The sequence below is a fragment of the Pristis pectinata genome, chromosome 1 (assembly GCF_009764475.1).
Source record: "Pristis pectinata isolate sPriPec2 chromosome 1, sPriPec2.1.pri, whole genome shotgun sequence".
In the NCBI taxonomy this organism is placed as follows: domain Eukaryota; kingdom Metazoa; phylum Chordata; class Chondrichthyes; order Rhinopristiformes; family Pristidae; genus Pristis; species Pristis pectinata.
The window spans coordinates 57895689-57921195 of NC_067405.1; the positions used below are offsets into that span (position 1 = coordinate 57895689).

General features: G+C 39.6%; 1 protein-coding gene across 1 annotated transcript in view; it reads right to left on the bottom strand.

Annotated features, from left to right (window-relative positions):
• The window catches only part of pgap1 (post-GPI attachment to proteins inositol deacylase 1), a 100743-nt gene that overhangs the window by 25556 nt on the left and 49680 nt on the right, over positions 1-25507 (bottom strand). Inside the window, exons 19-22 of the mRNA XM_052018315.1 lie at positions 22508-22546; positions 6092-6185; positions 4177-4267; positions 3883-4080 (exon numbers count right to left, since the gene is read on the bottom strand). Coding sequence (XP_051874275.1) covers positions 3883-4080; positions 4177-4267; positions 6092-6185; positions 22508-22546 — 422 coding nt within the window. The remainder of the gene's footprint in view (positions 1-3882; positions 4081-4176; positions 4268-6091; positions 6186-22507; positions 22547-25507) is intronic.

Consider the following 25507-nt stretch of genomic DNA (forward strand, 5'->3'; position numbering starts at 1 on the left):
GCTGAAGAAATGCCTCCTCATCTCAGTTTTAAAGGAACATCCCTTTATTCTCGGGACTAATGGAAACATCCTCTCCATGTCCACTTTATCGAGGCCTGTCGGTATCAATGAGATCCCCCCTCATCCTTCTGAACTCTATAGAGTAGAGGCCCAGAGACATCAAACGCTTCTCATATGTTAAGCCTTTCATTCCTGGGATCATTCTTGTGAACCTCCTCTGAACCCTCTCCAGAGCCAGCACATCCTTTTTTTGATACAGGGCACAAAATTGCCCACAATATTCCAAATGCAGACTGATCAACAACTTATAAAGCCTCAGCATTACATCCTTGCTTTTACATTCTAGTCCTTTTGAAATAAGTGCTAACACTGCATTTGCCTTCTTTACTACTGACTAAACCTGCAAGCTAGCCTTGAGGGAATCCTGAACTAGGACCCACAAGTCCCTTTGCACCTCTGATTTCTGAATTTTCTCCCCATTTAGAAAATAGTCTACACCTTTATTTTTCCTACCAAAGTGCATAACCCCACACTTCCCTATGCTGTATTCCATCTGCCACTTCTTTGCCCACTCTCCCAACCTATCCAAGTCCTTCTGCAGACTCCCTGCCTCCATGCCGCGACCTGTTCCTCCACCTATCTTGGTATCATCCGCAAACTTGGCCACAATGCCATCAGTTCCTTCATCCAGATCATTAACCTATAAGGTGAAAAGTTGTAGTCTTAACACTGATTCCTGCAGAATTCCACCAGTCACTGGCAGCCATCCTGAAAAAGACCCCTTTATCCCCACTCTCTGACTTCTACCAGTCAGGCAATCTTCTATCCATGCTTGTACCTTACCTCTAGCACCATGGACTCTTAACTTGTTTAGCAGCCTTGTGTGCAGCACCTTGTCAAAGGCCTTCTGAAAATCCAGGTAAATAACATCCACTGACTCTCCTTTGTCTAACCTGCTTGTGACCTCCTCAAAGAATTCTAACAGATTTGTCAGGCAAGATTTCCCCTGAATGAAACTGTGCTGACTTCGTCTTATTTGCATATACTTCCAAGCTCTCTGAAATTTCATCCTTAATAATGGACTTTAAAATCTTACCAATCACCAGGGTGAGGCTGACAGGCCTATAATTTACTGTCTTTTGCCTCCCTCCTTTCTTAAATACCTGCGTTTTTCCAGTCCTCCAGAACCCTCCCTGACTCCAGTGATTCTTGAAAGGTCACTACTAATGCCTCCACTTCAGCTGCTTTTCTCAGAGCTCTGGGATGTAGTCCATCTGGTCCAGGTAATTTATCCACCTTCACACCTTTCATTTTCCCCAGCATCTTCTCCTTAGTAATGGCCCCTACACTCACCACTGCCCCCGACTCTTGAATATCTGGCACATTACTGGTGCCTTCCACAGTGAAGACTGACACAAAGGACCTATTAAGCTCCTCCGCCATTTCTCTGTTTCCCATTACTACTTCTCCAGCATCATTTTCAAACAGTCCTGTTCACTCGAGCCTCTCTCTTTTCCCTTATGTATCTAAAATAACTTCTGGAATCTTCTTTTATATTATTGGCTAGTTTACCCTCGTATTTCATCTTCTCCTTCCTTACAGCTTTTTCAGTTGTTCTCTGTTGGCTTTTAGAGGCACCCCAATCGTCTGGCTCCCCACTAATCTCTGCCATTTTGTATGCCTTCTCTTTTGCTTTTATGCTGTCCCTGACTTCCCTTGTCAGCCATGGTTCCCTTGGTGTGCTGCTTCCTTGGGATGAAATTCTGCCTTGTCTCCCAAATTACTCCCAGAAACTCCTGCCAATGCTGCTCCACCATGTTCCCTGCTGGAGTCCCCTTCCAATTAACTCTCTCTAAAACTGTAGGGTGAACTCTGTCGTATTATGGTCACTGCCTCTTAAGGGTTCCTTCACCTTAAGCTCCCTGATTAAGTCTGCCTCAATACACAACACCAAATCCAGAACTGCCTTTTCCCTAGTGGGCTCTACCACAAGCTGCTCTAAAAAAACTACCTCGTAGACATTCCACAACTTCCTTTTCTTGTGGTCCACCAATCTGACTTTCCCAGTCTACCTGCGTATTGAATTATAACTAAGTAATATAATAGTAATATATTTTAATTAATTAAAAAGTCTTGGAGTTTAACATAAGGTACCTTACCACGAGCTAATGGAAAAGTAACAGGAAGTCTTCAAAGCACTACTATCCACCGAACAATGGCAAAGTACCTACCCTAACAACTATATACATCAGTGCTAAAAAATGACAGCATTATTCAGAAAGGAAAACAAATGTCTGCTTTGAGCAAAGCAAGAATTCAAATCCTTTTGTTTATACCCAGGTAGTGAAAAAGCCAAGCACGACTTACTGAGTCATCAAATTGATGGCCAGTACCTTATCCCATGTGATTCTTTTATTATTGCAGCAAACACAAGATCGACTAATTCACAAAAGGTTTAAAGCATTCTCACATTTAAGCTGAAAACAACAGTTTTGACCCAGCTGATTTCTCACAGCATTACTATAAAAATAAAACTTTTGCTCTCTTTTCCCTTCCATAACCATCACCCTCTTGGTCTCCCCTTCTTTTGTTTTCTGCTGCTTTTGTCAGGCATTTTCTCTTATTTCCTTTTGTATTTTTATTGAATCTTGCTCATTCCTTTATCTTGTAATTCTCTCCCTGATAATCTACATACTTCATGCTAATTGTATATTAGTTGTGCTCGTTTTCCTTCTGCATGCCTCTCAGCTACTAAAGAATTTTTTTTGATCTCCCAAGGAGCTGTGGTGTGGGATATGACATTGGGAGAGTAAAAATATTGAAATCTCAAAATCGAAAGATGGATTGGCAAGAGAACAAAGAGATTGTAGAAGCCTGATAGCTACGACCTAATTCTGCATCTAGAAATTACATTCAATAAAATATGTTGATTTCTCAGATTACTGTGCAATATCAGTGCAGATACGTTTTAATGTCACTAACTGGCAATGGCAAACAGCCAAAGACCATAATTGCATTTGCAAATAAGATGGATGCATCCATAAAACTGTTAAATAGTTCATTATTAATTACGGCTCTGGAAAAAATGAAGTCACGTCTCATGAGAAGGGGTCAATTTTATGCTACAGCTTGCTTGTGGTGACAGCTAAAATGAAAGAACATTGCCTTTTATAAAGCCCTTTTCATAACTTTATTGCAGCCAATTAAGTACTTCAGAACTGTAGTCACTGATGTTACAAAGGAAACTCAGTGATTAGTTTATTGATAACCAGATCATTGGATTTTAAATATTCTCAAAAGGTATACAAAAACATAAGCATAAAATTCCCTGTTTTTGGGATCTTTCATGTGCACCTGAAAGCATAGATGAGGCCTAAATTTAACCCCTCATCTGCAAGACACAAGCTCTGAAAGTGGACTACTCCCTCTGTACAAAGCAACTTCAGACTACAGTGTATGCTGGCATTTCTAGCATGAGATTTAAATCCTGCATGTTCCGATTCGAAAGGTGAGAGTGCTATCCTTTGAGCCGAAGTTGACAGTGAAGTGTCAAAGAGGGTTTCTTCAATCATACACTCCCCTCCCCCACAAGAGCAGGTTCCAACACTGAAGCTTCTCAGCAGTGCACAAAGATTCACACTAAGCACAGGAGGTCTGTAGCTAAGACGTGATCAAACATCATAGTGTAGGTGGAAAGAAGAGTTTTCTTGGAACATGAAGGCCAATTTTAAATTCTTTCTCCATAGCAGAAATACGCCAAATGATACGTTTAAATAACCTTATAGGTTTATAAAATGAGACCACAAAACTGCACAAATGACTGCAGATGTTTTGTCTTTCTATTCCTCCCAGTATACAACACTGAATTGATAGAAACCGTACCTGTGAAAGATTGACCACAAGAAGGAGAGCTGCTTAAGTAATAAACCAAAGAATATGTCACTCCAGTGGGCAATTGCTGTCCCAAATATGAAAAGGAGAATAGAAACTGTTGGATTGGAGATTCCTTGTTCATTTAAAATAAGAAAGTCAATTTTAGGCAACATAAGAATAGACCATATATCCTCAAACCAGCCATATCTGCAAAACAAAAATATATCCCAAACTCAGTCAGGAAGACGGAGCAAAGCAAGAAGCAGAACAAATATAAAATTCTTAAAATTCAAGAATGCTTACCTTAAAAAGAACACAGCAAGATTGACAAATGGAATAACTTTGTATGGTTTTGCTGCTGCATTTAAAGCAATGCTGAAATCCAAACAGTGACCTATACATAGAACAGAATCATGTTAAAGGAGCTTTTGATTCTTCTGATTGATCCAATTGTCATTTATCTATTTTGTGTGAAGCATATTTGTTTGTACGTGGCACCACAACATATAGGTTACTGATCTAAGAATCCAGAGACACAAATTTAAACATGCCCATGGCAGCTGAGGGAACTGAGTGGACAGGAAAGCTATTGCCTTTTACAGTTGCTATGAGTCTACTGGATTATCCTAAAAATCAATCTAGTTCACTAATGCCATTCAGGAAAAGAGAATTTACCTTCCTTGTTAGTCTGGCTTAATTGTTACTCTAAATCTGGAGCAATGTGGCTGACTCTTACCTACCCTCAGAAATGGCCTAGCTAGTCTAATAGTCCAGGGGCAAAATATACCGGTACCACCAGCAATGCTCAAATCCCCTGAATGAAAACCATTATGCAGCATGCAATGCAGTAATGAGAAACCACAATGAGACACAATCACAAAACCCCACAATGAGAAATCAGTATCGCAAAGATCAACTTGCAATTTCATACTGTAGCATAATTACATTTTTCACTCTATCTTTTGCTTTCATATTGACAGTGTTATTTCTCTATCCTAGATTAATCTTCAGATATTATTAATGCCTGCTGTGATTGTCCACTAGAAGGCACTAGTTAGTTAAAATGCACTCTATACATCTTCCATCATGCGCTGAGTATCCCGACTTCCTGTGGCTATACTGAAGTAATCAGTCAAGCAATAAGAGAGGCAACCCACTCTAGAAGCTACAAATAAAATGTACAACAGTATAGAAGTCTCAAAGTGCTATTTGAAGAGTATGTGCCTAACTACACAGTTTGATCTGCACAGTTCCTGCAATTGGCAGACTTAGTTTCATGAGAGACTTCATAAATGTATTCATTTTTCTTTCAAAGACTTTCCACTGCCTTCTTGTGGGCAATCATGTAGAACAGCACTAATATCTCAAGTCTATGGAATAAATGTTCTGTCTTTCCTCCTTGTGCTATGAAGGCAAACTATCCAATCATCTAGTTTTCTGCAACTGGTAATAATATCTTTCCACAATTAGGAATGCTCTTCGATTACAAACCAGGTGAGAGCTCTACTTTCCAGTCATTTGTCTGAAACCACTCTTAGAAATTCTATTTGCAGAGATTTTTGTTTGCATAAGTTCCAGCTTTCAAGAAAAAGGATAAGTACTCTATTACTAATTGTCTACAATATTATTTCTATTACTCTGTTTCTCTCTCCACAGATGCTGCCCAACTTGTTGAGCATCTCCAGCATTTTCTGTTTTTGTTCCCCACTTCTATTCTCTTCCAGGCCGCTGTTCCTCATCTATCACTTTCTAATGTTTATCCCAAACCACATACCTCACTTCCCATGACGGCAAAATATTCAAACTGCTCCCAGGCCATTGTGCTATACTTTTGCATAACGTATTGTGGTAAGCTAAGGCAGCTTAATGGAGATATCATCCATTTTGTCTTCCTCTTCTAAGAAGAAGCTATGTGGTGACCTCTCAGTGTCTCTACACGTGACACTTATACAAACTGTCCTGTTAACTTTTCAATAATTAGAATGTGTTGCCAGGAAATACTGGTTGTTGTCAGCACAGTTGTTTAATTTGAAGAACAGCTAATGCCATTTTAAGATAGAGGGTTAGATTCTGCAAAGTAAATGTGGCAAAGTGAGAAAAATGGGGCTCTGATTAAGTTTCTTGTTCCCTATGTTGCTGTATTCTATCTAATGACATTTGGCTAGTTCGTTTGCACAAAAACCTGATTAAAAAAATATTGAAGTCATTTATTTGTTACCTTCAGAATAAAGATGGATTAATTGACTTCCAAACGCTAATAATATGTTTGCAACAACATATGTGGGCAAGTATACACCATGAAATCTGATCAGCTGTAACAGAAAATGCAATAATTCATAATGAGTTGGTTAATATTTTGTATTTAATATAGTTTTAACACTACAACAATATTCAGAGCATTGGACACATTCCAGGCTGAGAATTCTAGCTGCAATAAGAAGTGTTCCCAGAAAAAAATGATTTCCCCACTCCCCCCCACCTCACAATGTGTTGTTCAGGCCAACACAAGTCTTATTATTAAATTGCAAAATAGACACAAAGTTGGAAAGCCCATCTATTCTTACATTTAACAAAATTATTTAGACAAACCTTGATGAATGTGTACTAGATGTCCGAAAGGCAAAATTTAGTTATTAGTTAACTAAAATTAGGATCTAACTGTTGAACCAATAATCAAAAACAATTGATTAAATATGAATAAATTAATAGTACAAGCATTTATTGACAATTAATCAGGAAAGCAATCAATTTTGTTTTTATTTGAAAGCTATCAGTCCTGAACTGCTTAACAGTAATTACTAGTCAATAATTGACATTAAGTAGGAAATGACCGAGCAGGAAGTAAAATTAAAACTGTGGGAGTTCATCTGAACCACTACCCAAAATTTTTCAGCTCACTGAAATGTATCCACAAAAGCAGTGGCAAGCATCAAAGTAGAAAACAGCAAATGATAGCAAAACCTCAAATGAAGGAAAATGAAAATAACCAGCATTTATGTGACCTCATTACACTCCAAACCAATTTATAATCCACATAGCATTACGTTACAAATTTTGTCACTTTTGTTCTGGCAGGGTAGAAAACAAATGGTTGGCAATTTGTACAGTAGGCTCTCAACAATAGCAAAGAAATACATGACCTGATAATCTTGGATGAGGGATAATTATTGGTCAGTACACTGGGGAGAACCCTCCTGTTCTTCTTTGAAACAGTCTCAAGGGATCTTTCACATTTGTCTGAGGGGGCAGTTTAGCTTTTAACCCAGAGGGGGCCACCCCCAACAGTGGCGCACTGTGTAATTTCAGAAGTGAGAGTGAGCCTAGGTTTTGTGAAACACTAGCACTCTTGAGATACCGCAGTTTCTTAGAGCTTATTTAATATGAGAATAACTGATGAACAGTAAAATGTCTTTGTCCAATATCTGTTTCTTTCTGTGTAATATCATTGCAATGTTGAGGTACAGGATGTGCCAGTACAAGACCAGAGCTCATTTGTAAGTTTGGGAATGATCAATGCACTTTCTATACCTATTTACAACTCAAGCAAACAGTATTTAATTGGACTTGCAGTGATGAAAGCTTTATACTAGTGGGCTTTCTGCCAGATGTCACAGTGACATAATGAGAACTTGGATATCTTTCCCTGAAATCTGTTTTCCGCTTGCCCTACCATTAAACACTACAGCTTATGGGTAAAGAAACATGAAATCTCAGATTTTGAACAAAATAATTCTGTCCAATTATATCCCATTTTGACTGACATCAGCATCTTTAATTAATTACATCTGAAAAAAAAAGATACTTTAATTACCAGGCTTGCAATGCCATAAGCCCCTACAACTAATTTTTGGTACACATGAATACTCTACATTAGTTTTCATGAATCATATTGCTCCCTTGGCCAGAATACCTTACAGTTTATACCCAAGTACAATGCTTACATTATTTATCTGTGAGATGAATAGCAAAGCAGGCATGAGAAGCCTCCTCTCCTACCTACTCCTGCTCCTATTTCAGAAGACTATGTTCAAAGGCAATATTTACTGTTCTTCATATATGATTAGATTTTATTAAATCTGCCAATATGTCAAGCCTCCTCCCAACTAGTTAAGACAGAACAATGTTATCAAAAGTTAATGAAGCAGAAATATACATACTGAACTGCATGCATTTAGTAACCTTCTGTTTTTTTTCTAGGGTAGTTTCAGAAATTAAATTGATAAAATGTAGGGGGTTGAAAATAGGAATGGAGTACAAAATTAGGGTAGTCTGACTACGAGTGTACAGCACTTTAGCAAGGTCACACCTGGGGTACATTGAACAGTGTTGGCTTCCTTGTATAATGAAGTACTTGCTTTGGAAGCAGTGCAGTGAAAGTTCACAAGATTGATTCCTAGAATAAGGAGATGTCTAAGGAAAGATAGAGAAGATTGGGCATTATATTTGCTGGAGTTCACAAGAATGAGAGGTGATCTCATTGAGTCACAAGCTTGTATCTGAAGGGATTTGACAGGATGGAGACTGTGAGGATGTTTCCTTGATGGAAGAGTCAAGGACTAAGGGGCATAGTCTCAAGATCAGGAACCGGCTACTTAAAACTGAGATATACTTTGCAAATAACCTGCAATGAAGCAGGAAAATGGAGTTGAGCTAACAGATCACACAAGCCATGATCTTATTGAAGGGCAGAGCAAAGTCTTTTCAAGATATCTTTGTTAGTCACATGTACATTGAAACACACAGTGAGATGCATCTTTTGCATAGAGTGTTCTGGGGGCAGCCCGCAAGTGTCGCCGTGCTTCGGGCGCCAGCATGCCCACAACTACGTAACCAGTACACCTTTGGAATGTGGGAGGAAACCGGAGCACCCGGAGAAAACCCACGCATACACAGGGAGAAAGTACAAACTCCTTCCAGACAGCGGCGGGAATTGAACCTGGGTCACTGGCGCTGTAATAGCGTTACGCTAACCACTACACTACCGTGCCTGCCCATACTCCTCTCTCTTATGGTCTTATTCTTTGTGATTGGAAGAGGTCATGGGTGTGGCAAGGTCAAGATAAATCAATTCAAATGTTTGAATGTTTCTCAGGGTGGTAAGTACAAAGGTATGGGTGGGGGGATTACAGCAGTAAATTTGAAGGCAAGAGCAACAAGTGAGAAAGAGAGAGAGTTGAGATGAGGAATGTCATTGATAAGAATGAGGAAAAAGGAAATAACCGAGGATTAGCAGGGTAGCACATGCACCATTGTCCTTCCTATCATTTAATCTCTTTTGCTTTCCATTACATTCCTTCCTCCCCACCTCTGTTCACTGCTTCAAAACCAGAAAATGCCGTAAAAACTCAGCAGGTCAGGTAGTATCTGTGATAAGAAAAACAGTTAGCATCTCAGGTCTGAGGCGCTTTATCTGAAGCAAGATAGAAATAGAAATGTTAGTCTAAGTAGCAGAGAAGGTAGGGATGGGCAAAGGGTGGAATAAAAGGACATGTCCCAGTAGCTCAGACTATACAACAATGTGGCTAAAAATGGAAAAGACATAACATAGAGCACCCTTAATCCTTGCACCCTGTCATTTTTGAGGTTAGTGGCAAATACATAATTGTTATTATTAATCCTCATCTACCACTGAATAAACCATCTCGCTAAAAGAGACAGTACTCAAACACAACTTCCATCAATGGCCAAGTTGCACAATCTGCAACATATCCTAAAAATGAATACATACTTCAAGTTAATAGGCTAAGAATGAGGCTATTTGTGCCAATCCTGTCCAATCAAATAGTAACAAATAGCAGAACATCAGGTTTTTCTGGGAATATTTTATCCCTGACTGGAACATGTGCTATATGCATTATACAGTCATACGGCACAGAAACAGACCTTTCGGCCGAACACGTCCATGCTAACCAAGATGCCCATTTAAGCTAGTCCTATTTACCCACATTTGACCCACGTCCTTCTAAACCTTTCCTCTCCATGTACCTGTCCAAATGCCTTTCAAATGTTGTTATTGTACCTGCCTCAACCACTTCCTCCGGCAGTTTGTTCCAATACACGTACCACCCTCTGTGTGAAAAAGATGCCCCTCAAGTTCCAATTAAATCTTTCCCCACTCACCTTAAACTCATGCCCACCAGTTCTTAATTCCCCAACCCTGGGAAGAAGACTGTGTGCATTCACCCTATCTATGCCCCTCATGATTTTATACACTCCTTAGCATCCTGCACTCCGGAGTTCCCTCTTCTTCTTATCTTTCTCCACGGTAAAAAAATGTGTATGCAGAGCACCCAAAAATTAATTCTCATGAAATTCAGTTTGCTGCATCATCTTCACACAGTTGTAACCACAGGAGATGATGGATAGAAAATATTGTAGTAGTGCTGTATAGAATGTAGATGAAGGGCTGCCAATGTTACTGTGCAGTACCCATTTATCAAACACTACTTAAGCTCTACACAAAGGAGAAAAATGCATTCCAGCTCCCACTAAACCAGCTTCAACAGGACCCCAGTTTTAAACCTAATGTTTCCAGTAATTTTCCTATCCATGCTCTTTAAATTTCTTTGTACAGGAGCCATACTTGAACACTCCTTGAGAATCTGGTCCTAAATTCCAGCTGGGATTACTTGTACAGATAAAAAAAATCATTGGCCTCAAACACCTGCTCTATTTCTCCCTCCACAGATACTGCATGCCCTACTGGGAATTTCAATCATTTCCTCTTTTCTTTCAGATTTCCACCATCTGCAGTACTCTGGATGGCAAGCTTTCAGGTTTATGAGTCAGGCCAGAGAGTTTCAATAGCATTTCGAGGTCTATTCTCATAACACACAACACTGTCAAATAAAACAAATACTGTTTTAGTATAAATAGACTTGCTTTGGGCAATATCATGGTAAACAATTCCACAAACTCCAATTTCTATTTGTTGCCCTGAGTTATGCTAGAAGCATGATGCTCTGGCAAGGGCTACTAATTTTGGTTTTACAGTCCGCCAATATCATTACGATCTTTTATTTTAAGGTATCCAAGATGTCCTTGGTATTTACAATGGATTCTTTAGCCTTAAGAACATATTAACCTTTTAGCTGAGTTGCTGTCAAATGATATCACGTAATCTCCTGTACTTCTCATGGGGAGGTACGTGCAAGAGGCTGATGACTGGAAACCAGAAAAATGGAGATGTCAGGCTCCTGAGTTATGGTTTCTTTCGCTGCTCTTAGCAACGGGCAAAGTAATATACTACAATACAGTACATTGTGTGACTTAATAGGTACAGAATCACTCTTAAGCATGGAATATAATTAGATATTATTCCATGTGTTTTTTTTCTTTCACAGATTTTTGCACAAAATGAATATTTTTTAATAATGTCAAAATGCTTCCCTCATCTTGGCGTGGAGTCAATTATAACTTGCTTTTATAGAGCACATTTAACAGAAAAAAATTTCCAGGCTTACAAAGGAAGAAAGTGAGATGTGGATGCCAAGAATGTTTACTTTTTTTCCAATTAAAGACTAAAGGATTCCAAATGAGCAAAATGATTTGAGTGTCACTGAGATGTTATTAATTCAACAGCAATACCAAAGTAATGTGAGGTCAAAACAATTTATCAACAACTTCCATTTATCTAATACTTGTAACATAGCAAAATGTCTTCTCAGTGTTACAAAGCATAAAATCTCTGTTCTTGAATAACTAATACTTGAGAACAGTAGGACACAAGCCTGTACAGATGATCCATCCACACATACATCTACATATGAATTAGGAGTAGCCACTCCGCACCTCAAACCTGTCCTATCATTTAATAAGATCACAGCTAATCCAATTGTTGCCTCAAATCTGCATTCCCATTTACCCAGAGTAACCTTTAATATTCTGGTTTATCAGCAAACTCGATCCATCACTGCCTTAAAAATATTCAAGCACTCTGCTTCCACAACTTTGAGGAATAAAGTATCAGTCTTAAATGGGCAAGCCCGGAAACTCTGGTCCTAAATTCTCCTTCAAGGGGAAGTGCCCTTCCTGTATCCACCCTATCAAGAATGCTCAGGATCTTCTATATTTCAATTGTCCTTTCACCCTTCTAACCTCCAGCAGGCACAAATTACAGTATCTTCACAAGTTCACCTTCCACTGAATGAAAAGTTTTGTTGCCACCACTCTGCATTGAAGATCACATAAAATAAGTCACTCTGCTTTACGTGCCTCCACACAAGACTCCCGAGTCTGCTTTTTCTGATTTAGTGTCTGTTCCTTTGATATACAATTCTGTCTTGAACAATTGCTTCAAATACTGCTCCATATTAACATTCGTAAACAATATACTTCCATAAATTCCCCCCAAAGCATCTCCAGAATTAGTTTTTTTTTTCCAACTTTGCCTATGACTCAGTCTACTGACGCAAGGGATCACCTTACTCTATTTCCAGAATGTGGCTGCTTACTTTGAGACCCAATGAATGGAAGTCGATGTTATCAAACTTCAAGCAAGATTAAGCTGGTGTTTACAACTCTGCAATAAATGGACATGCCAAACATCAGTACTAACAAATTATACAAGCAGAGATCTAACATACATTTGTGCAATGTGTGACTTACTTAAGGAAAGCAGTGAAAGAAAGCAAATGTTCACTCCTCCCCACTATTATTCTTGTCCTCCTGTGCAAGATTGCTAACCATGGGTGCAATGTCCTCCTATTAAATGCTAGGCGAAAGCAGTATATGTATTTAAAATTAGTCCTAGCCCAATTAAACTTCAGGAGAAAACTAAAGGAATGGAAAATATCTCTTCAACAGAGAGCATTTACTTAAGCCCATCTGTGGTTGGTGGGATAGGATGTGGGCCTGGCTGCGAATATTCAACAGGAATGAAAAGGAGGCAGTAATACTGAGTAAAAAACATCCGCAATAGGATCACCCTGGTGGCCATAGCCAATCAAGATCTACAAACAAGCAACTCTTTGGCATCCAAGAAGGCTGCTTGAATTGAGTTGTTTTTGTGTGGTGGTGCTCCATTCTCAACAAAAGATTGTTACATCCCTCGATACTGAACACCATCTATACTAGGCATACTGTGCTCCCAGATATACTAACTACAAGTAAATGAGACTGTACATGATTCTTTTCACAAAATTGAAAACATCATGGAAAAGGGGAAAAGTTATCAGTAATCAAAAGGACAAATGCAGTGGTGATCTATGTTCAAAATTCACTAAGCTCCAACCAATAAAAGCTAAGTTTAATACAGTAACATGTTACGCCATTGCTCTTTCTGGAGATAAAGTGAATCAATGAATCACTTTGACAAGTCACTGAATGAAGATATTTGTGCTCCAGTTTTTTTTGTTTCCTGCTGGATTTCTACGTTCCCAGAGGATAAATCAAACTAAAAAATGATGCAATACTGAACTTGGTTGATAAAAGAAATAGTAAATCAAAAGAGAGGAAAAACATCAGAAAAACGTTAGCAAGATTCTGCTGAAGAGGTTTGTCTGGCTAATATTATTTCAACATCCAGCAATGTTCAAAACTGTGGGTTATTGGAATCCATCTGTTTGTCAGAGAAGTAAAACTGCCTGACATGAATAATATTGCTTTCTTCAACTTCATAGATAGTAAATGCCATAAATATATGAAAATAAATGTCAGTTTATGTCACTCTGTTTTGTTCAAAATAATTTTCTCATCAAAAGATCTTGGACGCTGAAGTTCAAATTATTTAGATCGCAACATTCGAAGTATATACTTGTATTCAAGAATTTCTGGAAACTCAGTTACCAACTCTTTGGAAAAGCAGACTGAAGTGTTCTTCTATCTGAATAATTCAGACAAAGATTCACCAGTTTTTGGTGGAGTGCACGAAGGTTTAAGGGAAGAGCCACAAGTGCTGATATTGTAAAAGCGATTTTCTAAAGAGGTCTGGCTAACATAAGAAGAAACTGCGCATCTCTTCCTCAGAAACGAGAACGGGACCTTCGGCAGCTGCCGTGGCAACCTCGATGCACTCAAAGCTTTAAATTGCTTACAGTTATCTTCGGTTAAACCAGCACGTTTGGCCTCTTGAAACATGATATTCGGATTCCTTTCAACTGACCATGCATGCAAAGGATAGATACGAAACACTGAGGCCTCTTTTGGAATCAGCTCTCTTGCCAGCTTGTATTTTGAGACTTTTATTCTTACTCGTTCCACTTCATTTTCTGCTATTACAGCAAGTCTCCACTTCTCTATTTCCAGCAACTTCAATGGTGTAAGATACCTGCAGCATTCTTCCCTTGATATCATGTTTTCTCTGATAAGCTGGTTGTGTTTGTAGTCCTGTTCTTGAAACATTGCCGTGTGCTTCTTTATGTTTTCTTCAGAGAACATGTGTACCACTGCAGCCAAAGCCATCTTATTCACAACGTCCAGTCATTCATTTACTAGGATAGGAGGACTTTCCACATTTCAAAGTCTCAGTCGTTAATCCACTTTCAGGTGTCTAAATGAACCAGTTGTAGACTTCTTGGTTACAGTGTGTACTAGTGTTTACAAATACCTTTTTAAATCATTAGCCTGATGTAATAGGTTTACAACAAAAAACCAGCCAATCTGGAAAAGCCACTGTGAGTTTCTAACACACTCCCACAACTTAAACAGGAACTAATTAATCGCTGTTGCTTTGAAACAACTTCCACTGAATATTATACCATTTTGTCCTCTTTAAAAAGTATTCAGAAGCTGAGATCTAGTATTTCAGAGTCTTCCTTTAAATAGAGCAATTAAATTTAAATTCCTTAAGTTGCAGCTAAGCATGCATGTGTGCAAGAATGATTTTATCGTGGTGTTGACAAGAGTGCTGTTGACAAAGAAGCAGCTTGCATATTCAGAACTCAAACACCAAATATAAAACACTGCAACCACATAAAGTGTACCAAATCAATGAACTCACACAATGCAAGCCTACTTTAATAACAAATTATTCTTTTATCTAGCAATATATCAACATATTGCTAATAATATTTTATGCAATAGCAATATTAAATGCAACCAACTCTAGTTCAAAAGTATATTAGTTTAAAATAATTCAGCCTTTAATAAAATTAGATCAATTTTTGGTTCCAGGTCTCAAATCCAATTGCTTGCCACCATGCTACATCTATATCTGCAAACATACTGTAACTATAATCTGCAAAACCCATTATTTATAACAGCTTGCATTAGTTGGCCCAAGTCTTTAATGTTGTTTAGAATATTGCCAAAACTCCTAATGAGCTCCTTTGAAGAAACAAATATAACAGCATCTGCATGAAAATGGCAGGCTAACAGGCTGCTTTCCATTTAAAATACATGATAACAAGATTTAAAATATTTTTTAAAAATATTCATCTTTGGATCTAAGCATTGTTAACCAGCATTTATTAACCATCCCTAATTGCCCTTGAGAAAGTGCTAGTGAACCACTGCAGTCCTTTCAGCGATGGTACTCCCCACTAGTCACAGACTCATACAGCACAGAAGCAGGCCTTTTGACCCAACTGGTCCAGGCCGACCACAATTCCCATCTAAGCTAGTCTCATTTGCCCGCGTTTGGCCCACATCCCTCTAAACGTTTCCTATCTATGTACCCGTCCAAGTACTTTTAAATATTGTTAATGTACCTGCCTCAACCAATTCCTCTGGCAGCTCATTCCATATACTGACCACTCTCTAGCTCCACTCCCCAACACTGGGAAAAAAGGCTGTGCACATTCACCCTATCTATGCCCCTCATAATTTTATACACCTATGCTTCAATGAAAAAAGGTCCAACCCACTCAACCTCTCTCCATAACTCAGTCCCTCAAGTCCCAGCAACATCCACGTAAATCTCCTCTGAACGCTTTCCATCTTTATGGCATCTTTCATATAGCAGGGTACCAAAACTGAACATGATATTCCAAATGCGGCCTCACCCTCATCTTGTACAACTGCATCATAACATCCCAACTTCTATACTCTTATTAATTGATGATGGGCAAGGGCATCCCTGATGTTTTTTCTCTCTGCAGGTTATTTAAAATGATTCTCTGTCTGAAAATTGGCATAGGCTGTAAACTGGCCATCTTGAACTGTAACACATCAGTGTAGAATTCCACTACTCAGGTGTTTATAAGGGGAAAATAATTTTCAGATTATTGTAGAAATGAAGCAATTTGATGTTATTAATTGATGATGGGTAACTCTCACTGGAAAGTACAACCATGTGGATGTAAAATTAGGCTTGAATGTAGTGCTTCCATGAGCCAATAACTCAATGGCAGTGACCGATGCAATATACTGTATGCTTCAATAATGGTCAATTCAACAAGATGCAAGAGGATGCTCATGCCCATCATGAGGCAGTAACAGAACATGTTGAGAAGAATAGTAGGAATGGGCAGAGCCAACTTGGATTTATGAAAATGAAATCATGTTTCACTAATCTGCTGGAGTTTACTGAGGTTGTGATTAGTAGAATAGATAAGGGGAAACCCATAGGGGTGATGTATCTGGATTTTTGTAAGGTTCTTCACAGGGGGTTGATCAACAATTTTAGAGCACATGGAGCTGCGGGTAATACACTGACATGGATTGAGAATTGGTTATTACACAGAAAGCAAAGATGGGGAAATACAAGGATCATTCTCAGGCTGGCTGGTGGGGTACTGCAGTAATCAGTGATTGGGCACCAGCTTCTTGCAATCTATATCCAGGATTTGGCTAAAGGGACTAAGAGTCATCTTTCCAAGTTCGCTGATGATACCAAACTAAATGGGATTGAGAGTATGAAGGGAGGTGTAAAGAACCTTTAAAGGGGATATGGACAATCTGAGTGAGTGGGCAAGGTCAAAGCTAGTGCAAAACAATGTGGAAAAATGTGAAGTTATCTAGCTGATGCACAAGACAGAAAAGCAATATTTTTTTAAAATGGTGGGAGATTGGGTAACGTTAGCATTCAAAGGGGCCTAAGTATACCTGTACACACGCAAGTGAAAGCTGATATGTTTAAGCAAATCTGAACAGCTCTTCCCCAATAATTTAAGTGTTCATTGAGCTTCCAGTGGAAGAAATTCCAAACTTCAAATCTTGAAATTCAGGTGTTGCAAATGCAGCAGCAAATAGTACATTGGCCTTAATTATCAAAGAGTCTGAGTACAGGAGTAAAGTTATGGTAGGAACATGATAGATGGAATACAAAGTGGAGACATATGAAGTTTGGTGCAACCAACAGTAGTGTATTTGTTAAATGGTGAGATTGTGTACTGTTGATGTTCAAAGGGACCCAGGTGTGCTTGTCTAAAAGTTATTGAATGCCAACATGCAGGTGCAGCATGCAATGAAAATGGCAGATGTAATGTTTGTCTTTATTCCAGGGGGATTTAAATACAAAGGTAAGGACACCTTTTTTGCAATCATACAGGGTCTTGGTGAGACCACACCTGGATTCTTGTGAACAGTTTTAGTCTCCTTATGCGACAAAGAATATACTTGCCAAAGTGGGAAAGCAGCAAAGATTCGCCAGACAGGTTCCAGGGACAGTGGGTTTGCCACATGAGAAGAAATTGAATAGATTAGGCCTGTGTTCTCTCGCATTTATAGGAAGAAGAGGCGATCTCATTAAACATCAAGAATTCTTAAAGGCTAGAAGCGGGGAAGATATTTCCTCTGGCTGAGGAGTCCGGGGTCCAGAGGCACAGGTTCAGAGCAAGGACTGAGATGAGGCAAAAAAAAAATCTTCATTCAGAGGTTGATGAACCTTACGGATTCTCTACCCCAGAGGGCTGTGGGGCACAGTCAGGTTCATTCAAAACACATTCACTCATTCAAAATAATAATACTGATTAAGTCCCACAGGAAATGAATGAATTTTAAGATTTGAAGTTTGGAAATTCTTCCACTGGAAGCTCAATGAACATTTAAGTTATTGGGGAAGAGCTGTTCAGATTTGCTTAAACAGTGATCTCAACATAACTGAAGTTCCAGTCAGATAGGAGATAAGCAATGGAATCAGGGTAATATCACATTGACAGAACCATAAGCAGTGACAGGTCTGATATTGAGAACTGCAGTTTAAATACAACCACTGCTTTCACCAAGAAATCATGAATTGAAGTAAAAATTTTGATTCTGTTCAGAAACAATTCTTGATGGTCAATGTTAAATCTTTTATATGTACAGACCAAAGTAAACACCATCAATATTCATAGTTTAGAAGAGCATATATAATGTTCATTCAGTGCAACCCAGGTTTTTCCAGAAAAGAAAATAGGGGTTAGGAGGAAAAATGCTTGTGTGATGTATTTAAAGAGCATTTTTAACATCCTCAGGATGTAACCATTTGCTTCAGTCAATTAAATACCATTTAAGTATGCTCACGATTGCTTTGCAGGTTATAGCCCATAAACAGTAACCTGCTCTGCCATATTTGCCGGCATAACATGGACTATATTGATTTTTGGTTGAGAGATAAAGATTGGCAAAAAGATTCCTTTCCTACTTCTATCATTATGGTGGAATCTTTTATACTCATTTAAATAGCTGGCTAGGCCCTGGATCTAAGCTACCACCTGAAGGATGGCATCTCCAGAAACATGGCACCTCCTTCATAGAAGCAGATTACATGCTCAAATCCAGGTGATGGCTTGAAACCAGGACCTTCTGAGATGAATTGGAAGTTGTGTAAGGATCTGGATTTGCACACTGGTAGGGGATTACATGGGTCAAAGTGATTGTGTGTACAGTTTCCTGCACATACTGCGCGAATGTAGGTTGCATGCAAGCAACTTCCTTGGGAGAAATGGGTTCAATGGTGAGAATTTTGCCATGCTGCTTTCCTACTTTGATATCCCTCTGGCCCACACTTGCTGGATATGGAATCATAAGTCAACCTACTGCCAGAGCATGTCCTGAACCCATTTGACAAGCTGCAACACAGCACCATTGTTTTGAACAAAGTTACCGGGACATGAGTAGGCCAGAAAAGCCGACAGGCACCAAACTGTCGAGAAAGCCTGCTTTTTGACCAAGAAATTTGTGAATAAGTGCTGGAAATCTTTAGTGTTTCTATGAATGGCTTCATTCACAGGAGCTGAAATTGGAGAGTAACTTTGCTGATCTGAGTTCTGCCCAGTTTGGAACTCATTCGGCAAATTTTGGAGTCTCTGCCATGTGATCTGCATTTTGGAGCTCTCCAGTGTTACATGAGCATGAGTATGAGATACACTGTTCTAATGTAGAATCAGATGAGAAGAAAGAAAAACAGCATCAGGACTAGCAACAGGAAGATCCACAGGAACAACAGCAGCCATCTTTTCTCAGACCTGCAGCTCTGCTAGACAGGGGGATCAGTGGAAAGATGTAGTTCAAAGGAAGTTGCATCCGTTTCACATGGGTCTTCAGACAAAGGATACGTTTCCTCAACACTTCTAGAGATCAGTGTCTCATGAAGTTCAGGGAAGAACATCAGGTTGGGAGAGGTATTTGCTGCCTTTTGGAACAGGACCTTCTCATATAGTTAAGCAGTGGATGTAACAGTCCCTACTGGCCTTAATTCCTTTAACTTTGAATCCTGACAAACCTCGAGGAGCCTCTGCAACCTGTACAAGCCAGCATGTCCAGACGATAATGAAGTGTTGCCTCTGCACAACACTGCACAGTGGTAAGGATTGGAGCTCTTTCCTCTCCCAGCCTGGGTGGCAATGTGGTGTGGCGGGTAGTGCAGCTGTCACACAGCTCCAGTAACCTAGGTTCAATCCTGATCTATCGGCGCTGTCTTTGTTGAGTTTGCTCAATCTCCCTACGACTGTGTGGATTTCTGCCAAGTGTCCCAGTTTCCTCCCACATTCCAAAGATACCCTGGTTGTTAAAAGTTTCTGCTTGTGTAGGTGGCTGGTGAGGGGTCTTAAAGGGAGTGTATGACAGAGAATAGGCTCAGAATCAGAATCAGGTGTATTATCACTGACATATGTCGTGAAATTTGTTGTTTTGCGGCAGCAGTGCAGTGCAAGACATACTGTATAAGTTACAAAAATAAATAAATAGTGCAAAAGAGGAAGAATGAGGTGGTGTTCATGGGCTGTTCAGAAATCTGATGGCAGAGGGGAAGAAGCTATTCCTGAAACATCGAGTGTGGGTCTTCAGGCTCCTGTACCTCCTGCCCGACGTTAGTAATGAGAAGAGGGCATGTCCTGGGTGGTGAGGGTCCTTAATGATGGATGCCACCATCTTGAGACACCGCCTCTTGAAGATGTCCTCAATGGCGGAGAGGGTTGTTCCTGTGATGGAGCTGGCTGAGTCTACAACCCTTTGCAGCCTCTTTTGACCCTACACATTGGAGCCTCCATACCAGTCAGTGATGCAACCAGTCAGAATGCTCTCTACATCTGTAAGAATTTGCAAGTCTTTGGTGACATTCCAAATCTCCTCAAACTCCTAATGAAGTAGAGCCACTGGCGTGCCTTCTTCGTGATTGCATCAATGTGTTGGGCCCAAGATAGATCCTCTGAGATGTTGACACCCAGGAACTTGAAGCTGCTCACCCTTTCCACTGCTGACCCCTCGATGAATAACTGGTGTGTGTTCTCCCAACTTCCCCTTCCTGAAGTCCACAATCAATTCCTTGGTCTTGCTGATATTGAGTGCGAGGTTGTTGTTGCAACACCTCTCAACCAGCCGTTCTCTCACTCCTGTAAGCCTCCTCATTGCCATTTGAGATTCTGCCAACAACAGTGGTGTCATCAGCAAATTTATAGATGGATTCTGAGCTGTGCCGAGCCACACAGTCATGAGTGTAAAGAGTAGAGCAGTGGGGTAAGCATGCATCCTTGAGGTGTGTCTGTGTTGATTGTCAGCGAGGAGGAGATGTTACTATCAAGCTGCACTGACTGTGGTCTCCTGATAAGGAAGTCAAGGATCCAGTTGAGACGAAGGTACAGAGGCTCACGTTTTGAAGCTTGTTGATTAGTACTGAGGGGATGATGGTTTGAATGCTGAGCTGTAATCGATAAACAGTAGCCTGATGTATGTTTTGCTGTTGTCTAGGTGTTCCAGAACTGAGTGGAAAGCTAGTGAGATTGCGTCCGCTGTAGACCTGTTGTGGCAGTAGGCAAATTGCTCAGGCAGGAGTATTCTTGCCATGACCAATCTCTCATCAGTAGATCTGAGTGCTACTGGGTGATAGTCGTTGAGGCAGCTCACACTGCTCTTCTCGGGCACTGGTATGATTGATGCCCTTTTGAAGCAGATGGGAACCTCCAACTGCAGCAGTGAGAGGTTGAAGATGTCCTTGAACACTCCAGCCAGTTGGTCGGCACAGGCTTTCAGTACTCTGCCAGGTACATCGTCAGGTCACAGGGAAGTAGATTCTTTGATGGGATTACTCTGAGAGCTGGCATAGTCTTGATGGGGCAAATGGCCTCATTCCAAGCCATTCAGAAATACAAAATAACACATTAAAACTTCAATCAAATAAATCTTCTTAATCTTCTAACTTTTATTGTAGACAAGTCTATTTTGAGTAATGTTGTATTGTCTTTTAACCTAAGGAGTCCAAGTCCCATGTTGATAAATCTACATTCCAATCTCTCTGAGGCAGCCATATTCTTCCTAAACAGTCATACCTAGAGCAACTCAAGAATAAGAGGTTATGGACATTACACAGCTGTAGCATAACCTCTACAAACTGTAGATGCTTTGTACCTACATTACGAGCAGCTGGGGGATTTTATGCTTTTGAAGAATTGGACTTCTGATGTGTGATGCATTTTTAATTAATATACAAGACAGAAAGTATGGTTTCCATGGAGAACATCTTCATGAATGTTTAAAGATGAAATCCTTTGAATGACAGTAGTCCAAGCATCTCAGTCATTAAAGAATCTTAAGTGTCGGCACTGTTGTGCCAAGCAGAGTAAAGAAGTCCAAATGGAGAAAAGTGTGAGTGTGAAGAATGATGGTGCTAGGAACAGGAGGATACTGCTCATTCAATTGTGAGAAATTTTATTTTATTCCTGGTAGTACAGAGCAGGTTAACTTTCATGAGATTTCTGTTACATGGTAGAAAAGCAACCCTTTGTAGTCAAAGTCCCAAGAATATGATTCTGGGTGTCAGAATTAGATCCCTTCTCTATTTTATCACAAAAATAAAAGGAAGAGCAGTTTTGAATTCAATTTTTATCATTTAATACAAGGGACTAATACTCTACAAGTGCAGAGGCAGAAAATACATTCATTTTTAAAGAAACATGACAAAGAATTCTTGACAATTCAAGAAACCACACCATTTCAGCAGCTGTACAAATTAAACCTGTAAACTTATTCTGAGAGGAGTTTGACAAACTGCAAAATACAACTGAAAATCTTATTGCAGGCATATCTGCCATAAACATTCAATTTCAGATTCAACCAACTGAAAAGCTATACTGAAAATACTGCATCATTGGTATTTAGGCACAAAATAGGAAAAGGATAGAGACTTAATTCACTGTTTTTTCCGGTGCTCTTTGAGCAGTAGCCCCAGGAATATTTCAGCAAAATAATTTCTCATAATTAATATTTTAATTGTCTGCACACATGCAGAGGGTACTCACAGTATCATAAAATGCAAACTAAAGCACAATAATCTTACCTGCCCAAGTACTTCATAGAAAGATGTCCTGATAGTTATCTAAAACAGAACAAGCATTTGAGAGGCAAGTGTAAGAATCCCCAAAAAAGCATTTTAAAAATACACAAAGGATTGCCACAATGTATTAGATTTTAAAATGATGCGAGCACAGAAATTATTTCTATTCAAAATACTTTAGGAACTTAACTATTTAAATAGAGTCACTTAAATGATTTGTGTATTTCTCTACAAACATTAACATTTAATAGGAGTGAGCTTTAGTTCAGACCTGTACTATTATTATTTATTTACTATTTATTTTGAAACAATTTATTCAGGTTTCATTTACAGGCCCTCTCCCTGGTTACGTCAGGGCTCTGTTCCTGAGAACTGTTCATAACCCAAACAATTGGCAAGTCTGAAATGCGGCCACCCAGCAATATATTTAAATAAAAACACAGGCCAACCAAGAGCGACGTGTAGTTAAACAAGGATGTTTATCTTGACTATTCAGATTTCTCTGCAAGATGAAATGATATTGCCACGAACAGAGTTCCCACACGGCAGAATATGCCCGCACACCTGCAACAGCTGGCAAATCCACCCGCCAGTCTCCCAAAGACTCACTCGTAGGTACAGGCTGTACATAAGTTGGGCATTTGTAACCTCGAGAGGACCTGTACTATTATTATATTTTGGCAGAGAACTAGATCGACAACAGTGGTCAATCCAAGATTCTTTTAGAAGTCAGTTACTGAGAGGAATAGTAAACCTGAACAGAAGTTTTGGTCTTTATCCTGAAATATTTTTGCTGATAGCTTCGATAACAATCCTCATCCTGTTGATACTACCCCTAGTTCCTGTAAAATTGAACAGACCACTTGCACCCTGGACCATTCTGTTTCTACCAACATGGTCCATGACATATACTTCCACTGGGAGGCCAGCTCTCAGTATATTGGCAAGATTCAGGGTAGTGCAGAGCCTTTTCTATCACAAGATGGTTGCAGTGACAATGATGTCTTGTCCCACCCCTTTCTCTCTCCCTCCAACCCCTACATTTCAGCAGTTAAACACGCTGTTTAAGTTGAATGCTTGTGAATGGTGCCAACTTTCACAATCATTCAGAACACAGGATAAAAAGAAGAGCAGGTCATTTGACCCCTTAAGCCTGATATGATTATGGTCTATCTGCACCAAGCCTCATCTTCTGTGCCAGTTACCCATAGCCTTCAATTCCTCAATCTTTCAAAAAATCATCTACCTCCTTTTTCAAAAGCCCCCAATGATAGAGCATTTGCAACCCTGCGGGTATAGATTTCCTAAGCTTCACGACCTTATGAGAAGAAATTTTTTTTAAGATTAGCTTTATTAGACACATATACATCGAAACACACAGTGAAATGCATCTTTGCATAGAGGGTTCTGGGGGCAGCCCGCAAGTGTCGCCACGCTTCTGGCGCCAACACAGCATGCTCACAACTTCCTAACCCGTACGTCTTTGGAATGTGGGAGGAAACCAGAGCACCTGGAGGAAACCCACGTAGACACAGGAAGAACATACTAACTCCTTACAGACAGCAGCCAGAATTGAACCTGGGTCACTGGCGCTGTAATAATGTTATGCTAACCGCTACACTACCATCCCACATACCTTTAAAGATCACCTCCTTGTCTTGCAATGATGTCCCCTTGTCCCACATATGGAAACAGCTCAACATTTACCCTGTCCTAAGGATCTTATGTTTCAATAACATTACCCCTCAATGTGTTGGATTACCAGCTCTGAAGAATACAGATCCAACTTCCTTTGCCACTCGTGCTAGTAAAACTCTCCGATCCCAGAAATTAGCCTATTAAATATCTTTTGACTCCAATGCTAGTTTGCCCTTTCTTAAATAAGGGGACCAAAACTGTGCACAATACTCCAAGGTCTGTGAAAAGGACATAACAAGGCCAGAAAAGGATATAGACGGGTTAAGTGAGTGGGCAGTGATCTGACAAATGGAGTACAATGTAGGAAACTGTGAAATTGTCCATTCTGGCAGGATAAATAAAAAAAAAAGCTCATTATCTAAAATATTAAGTGATTACAGAGCTTTGAGAGGCAGTGGGATCTGGGTGTTCCATTTCATGCTTTGTAAGAAGCTGGTATCCAGGTACAGAAAGTAGTAAACTAACAGAAATTTATCATTTGTTGCTAGGGTAACTGAATACAGAACTATGAGAGGTTTATGCTTCAGTTTATGCAGGGGATAAGTGAGACCACATTTGGAGCACTGTGTACAATACTGCTCTCCTTATTTAAGGAAGGATACAAATGTGTTGGATGCAGTTCAGAGGTTCACTGGACTGATAACTGCAATGTCTGAGGAAACATGGGACAGATTAGGGTGGAGTTTAGAAGATAAAGAGGAGATGATTAAAGCATGAAAATGTGAAAGGCCTTACAGAGAGTCTAGAATAGGGAATCACTGTTAAAAATAATGGGTCACCCATTTAAAAAGAGGTGAAACTGTCTCTCTCAAATCACTGGAGCTCTCTAGCTCAAAGGGTGGTGGTAGCAGAATATTTTTAAAACAAAGTTAGATAGATTCTTGATAAGGAAGGGGATGAAAGGTCATCAGGGGTAGTCAGGAATGATGAGTTGAGATTACAGACTGACAAGCCATAAACATTGAATGGCAGAGCAGGCTCGAGTGACATCCTGCTCCAAATCTGTACGTGTTTCAAAAAAAAATATTGAAAAATATTAACGAGTAAAAAAAGTTACACAAAAACAACTAAAACATTCAAACTAACTTTACATATCTTTTCAAATAAAAGCCTTTCTTATCTTTTTCCACACAGCCGATTTTTCCCTTCATTTCTACGGGCTTACTGTACTTATGGAAGGTTAATTTAGCATGGGTACAGTGAGTAGATTTCTCAGCTTGGGAGCTGAGAAAGATGTTGAAGTTTACTCCATCAGGTGTCCATCCAAGCAGTGCAAAAGTCCCACAGCCGGTGCTCTGCTGAGTG